Genomic DNA, 5117 nt, shown 5'->3' on the forward strand with positions numbered 1-5117 from the left:
TATATATATATATATATATATATATATATATATACACACATATATATATATATAAATACACACACAGACATATGTGTGTGTGTTATATGTGTGTGTGTATGTGTTATATATGTGTGTGTGTGTTATATATGTGTGTGCATATATATATGTGTGTGTGTGTGTGTGTACACACACACACACACACACACACATATGATAGATAGATAGATCTATTAGTGGTGTTTCAGCTTAACCCAAAATCCACATGATTTTTCCATGATGACTTTTTTTAAACCAAAAATTGGGGAATATTTTAAATCGGAGAAAAGCAGGATCCCTGCTCATAAGCAGACTATAGAGACAGCAAACGCAGACCTTATGGACCTCGCTGGACTCTTACTTACTTTGCACTAGAAATCCATATGTGGATTAGCCCCAGTGCTGTTCCTTCACTCTGCTCCAGAAGAACAAAGGGTTTGATACTGGTTTAAATGGCTTTGTGGGAATTGCTTGGCATAGGGACTTTCCTAGCATCAGGCTAACACAGCCACCTCTACGCCACTGGATGCTCGGAAACCCTGGGAGAAAGGAAGTCTCCGACCTGCCATCTCTTTCTAACCTGCAGCACAGGGGAGGAACAGTTGATGCCACCACTGCCGCATATCGTGACAACCCCCCAAATCAAGTCTATGTCAAAGATGGGATAAAGGAAAAGGGGTTTGACTCTTTGGCTGCTGGAATGGCCCCTTGGGGCTGTTGTGATCAAGCACAGTTTACAGACCGCCTAATGTTTTCAGCCCAGCCAAAAGTCTAGTGCACAGAAGCTAGTGACTCTGTGCCGAATGCAGTAAGACAGGGGTGGCCAACCTGGGCCACATAAGCTACAAGTGGCAGGGGAAACTTATGTGTGTGCAGAGAGGGGACAGGTAGATAGGACAAGGATCAGAAAACAGAGCAGGAGATGGGGCAGGGAGCAGAAAGCAGAACAGCAGAAAGGGATAAGAGTGCCTTGCAGGGAGACCATGGGGCTAATTTGTGGTATGCCTACCAAAGAGGTTGCCCCCCACTGCAGTAAGAGCTGTGACAGGGGAGGTATTTGACAACATTTCTGAGGCAGGGTGCAATCTTATTCCAAAAGCAACACAAAATTGCTCATTTTTTTTTATGAGCCCGTGGAACAAAATACATAAATACTAAATGATTCAGCAGGATACAGAAGGGGACTCTTTCCATCAGACTCAGGGCAAACTACCCTGTCCCGGGGGCCCTACCCCTGTGATCACTCTTCAATCACAGGCCACAGCGGTCACCCAGATCTGCATTGCACCATCCTAACACAACTCTGCTGCTTCTGGTAACTGAGCTAGCTCCTTTAGAAGTAGCCTGGGTATCTCTATGCTGCCCTGAACTCCAGGCTGGCTTGCAGGAACTGGAACAAGTCCTCGACTGGCAAGAAGAGTTAAGCCAACTAACAGTCTCCTTTAGTAGGTTCAAGCCTGGGCTTTGAAAAGCTGAATCAACCACCCAGAAGTAGCATTACTCTGAAATGTAAAGCAAGGGGTTACTCTGGATTTATTAGGGTAAATCCAGAGTAACCCCAAGAGCCCTCAAGAGAGTTACTCTGAATTTGTGCCGCTGAAATGGAGATCAGAATCCAGCGTGCAACATTTTCAGGCAATACTGTTGTATGTTCCCCTTTAGCTTCTCCTTTTAATGAACCTTAGGTGGCTGATGATGATGCACTGCAAACCCAGCACGCTGTTGTTATGGATACACATACACTGCTATATTCCTTTTCCTGTGCTGAGAGAAGCCACCACTGATTTGCTGAGCGGGCTCTGCAGTGGAAATAAAGGGGTAAGGGCTCACCATACACTGCAATAGTCTTTGTATCCTGCAGAATCGTGCTCCCTGCCGAGACCTGCACCGTGATGGTGTTCATCCCTTCCATGGAGAATGCAAATGTGATGCTTCCCTCCAGGGTGATCAGCGGCTGTAAACACATGAGGAGAGGGGGTTTCAGGCTCCTGTCTGCCCGGCCCAGACTAGGAAGAAAACAAGGCTGTAATGTCTTGTCTTTGCTCCCCTTGATTCCAGTGGGAGTTTTGCTACAGACACTGGAGGGGACAGAGGTAGACTGAAGATGGGCTACCCAGAGTGACCACAAAATGTCTCATCTCCCTCCTGTTTGGAGTAACAGAGTGAGGCTAACCCTGATCCTTCATGAACTTAGACAAGTCTGCAAGGTGACAATCATCACCTGTAAGTAGCTCCATGGGTGAAAGATTCCTAATACTACAGCATGTTAATTCGACAGGGAAAGACATCAAACCTAGGAGGCTAGAAATGAAGTCATCTGTATTCTGGTGCAAACAAACTGCAAAAGTTTTAAGGGTAAGGTTGAATAACTACTGATAAAACTTCCTTGGGAGTGTAGTGGATGCTCCATCACTTAAAGTCACTGCATCAAGACTGGAGGTCTATCCAAAACCATGCACTAGGTTAACTACAAACCACAGGGTGTGTCTACACATCGCCGTGTGGCGACATTGTTACTGCACCGTGTTTTAGTACTTCCAAAATAAAGTCCTAACAGTAACTGCCCATACTCCACCGTATGGGTGGTGCACGGGAAGATTTTCCCTGCTACGTTGTTGTAGTGGTGCGCTACAGTGACATAGCTGGCGAGCATGTGTAGACCCATGTGATCACTACATTGCTGTAGTGTGTCATACAGTGACGTGCGCATTGCTACATCACCATAGGGCGATGTGTAGACACGGCCACAGTGTCATGAAAAAGCTGCTGGCTGGCTCTGGCCTGGTTACACAGGAGATCAAATGAGATTATCAGCATCATCCTTTCTGCCATTCAAATCTATGAAAATCCTCCTCTCTGAGTCTAATTGGGGCTTTTGGGTGCTTCTGCAAGACCGATAAATAAAGTCACAATTACATAGTGCCCATAAAGATGTCCATGAGATCACAGAAGGTTGTGTGTACTCTTTTATGCTACACAGGAACACAGGCAGGATATGTAGGAACACCGCAGGATGTGAAATGATATACCTAGATTGTACCGGGTATCATTTCACATCCTGCAGCGTATGGTAATGAGGCATTCTTGCATGCACAGTTTAACAGAGAAAATGAGAACTCAGCATAATTTAAGTATATTTAAGGGTAGGTGTTGGAGTGAGTGATAGTGTTTCCCCTGTTGTTAATCATGCAGTAGGTACAGACTGAGGAACAAGGTTTATGCCCTAGAGCTACACACAGAAAGCTTGAGATGAGCAAGCTTCAGTTCAGATGGCTGGGTTGGTAAAAACCGGACAAGGTTGTATTTTAGATTTGAAAGGGGGGAAAAAATATGTTAGAAATGTTTTCAGTCTGCTTTAGGGTTAGATCTTCCCCATGCTGTCAAATGGGGGTGTTGGTGACTTGCATAAAATGCAAATAGCCCCAAGTAGGTATGGTTAAATAAGCTATCACCACCACCAAATTGATTTGCATAAACTGGGGGAGGAGGGGAGAGGAGAGTGGACTTATCACACATATTCCTAACATAATTTCTTACAATAGCTTCCAAACCATTAAGTTTTACCCAATTTCAAAGGCTGGGCGCAGGCCCAAATGGACTATAGGGAATGATCCCATTGAGCAATTCCTACATCCCAATATGGGTAGATCAAAGCGCCAAGGACTGGTCCCTTTGTTATTTCATAGACTTCATAGATTTCATAGACATTCGGGCGGAAAGGGACCTCGGAAGATCGAGTCCAGCCCCCCACCCAAAGGGCAGGAAGTCAGCTGTGGTCATAGGATCCCAGCAAGATAAGCATCCAATTTGCAATTTGTTAGCTGATCAGTTTGATGTTCAGAAATATTCCCAAACCCCATAGGCATGGCATATCTCCAAAGATGCTTTGCTCTAGCTGCACAAGGGAATACCAACCTCAGTGTTGTTCCCGAACCACCAGACGTAAGTGAGCGTGCCAACCTGGCTGGGCCACAGCACCGCCGTGGCATTGACCTCTTTGTTCTTTGTTGTAACAAACGGGAGAGACAAATGGACGTGCTCCAGGGGGCCTGCCGAGAGAGAAACAGCAGCACAGGAGGTGAGTACCTGCTCTCAGGCATCAACAAGCCAGCCTGCTATTGAACCCTTCAGCTTTTTTGGACGGGACGCTCCAGATCAACGTTATGTGGCACCCGACAAAGTAACAGTGCGATGCAAGAACGCTTTGCAGAGGAGGGAAATTTGGAGCCTGGGCATCTGGAAACAGGAGTTGCTTCTGCCTGAGCAACTGAAAAACTCAAGCTCCTTATCCAGAACCAGTAGTATATTCATAAACTTCAATATATGTGAACTAGCCACCAGACGGGACAGAGTCATCCTCAGTGGGTGATGCTTGAAGACATGACGATTTGCATGCTGTAATGGAAATATAATATTGCATACCCATAGGATCCCTTCCTACTACAGTTAGAGCAGTTAGTTGGGGGCAGGGCTGTCCCTAGGGTGTGGGAAATTGGGGTGACCACCCTGCGCTTTGGGGGCCCCGGGGAGCCAGGTGAAGCGGCCATGGCCCCTCCTGCAGGACCTGCCTGGAGCTGGCGATTCAGCCCTACACTGTAAAAGAAGCACAGAGACCCCCCCGCAACCCCTGGGTAGGGATACCACAACCCCGTGCAGTGTTAAGGGTGCCCTGGACAGACTGATTTGTCCCAGGCCTTGCACCCCCCTAGGGCTGGGTTTGGTTGGGGGTTAAACTAGATGAGAGGGTTGGACTAGATGAGCCCCTGAGGTCATTTCAAACCTTAATTTTCTATGATTGTATGGCCAAAACCTTACGCAGTGCAAATCACTATATTCAAGAACTTCACCTGGGCTACACTGCTTTCTACCAGCTGAGCACTGGGGAAGCAAAGCAGCTACCTACTCCATCCCTTGCTTTACCACTAAAATTCCTTCTCCCTGTGTTTTATTCTCTCACTTCTATACTGTGATCGTTATTCCTTGATCCTGGTCAATCTGCAAATTAACCAACCAGTGACATTGCACCCTGGTGCCCTCTTCCTCATCTTGCAGAAGCAGGACACTTGCAGCTTGTCCTGTGCATTGCTTTAACTCAGGTC

General features: G+C 46.6%; 1 protein-coding gene across 1 annotated transcript in view; it reads right to left on the minus strand.

Moving 5' to 3' along the window:
* LOC109287600 (VPS10 domain-containing receptor SorCS1) overlaps window positions 1–5117 on the minus strand; it is a 513813-nt gene that overhangs the window by 40180 nt on the left and 468516 nt on the right. The window contains exons 20-21 of the mRNA XM_019502777.1: window positions 3934–4067; window positions 1849–1972 (exon numbers count right to left, since the gene is read on the minus strand). Coding sequence (XP_019358322.1) covers window positions 1849–1972; window positions 3934–4067 — 258 coding nt within the window. The remainder of the gene's footprint in view (window positions 1–1848; window positions 1973–3933; window positions 4068–5117) is intronic.

This window comes from Gavialis gangeticus, unplaced genomic scaffold, assembly GCF_001723915.1.
Source record: "Gavialis gangeticus isolate Ggan-Ray unplaced genomic scaffold, GavGan_comp1, whole genome shotgun sequence".
Lineage (NCBI taxonomy): Eukaryota > Metazoa > Chordata > Crocodylia > Gavialidae > Gavialis > Gavialis gangeticus.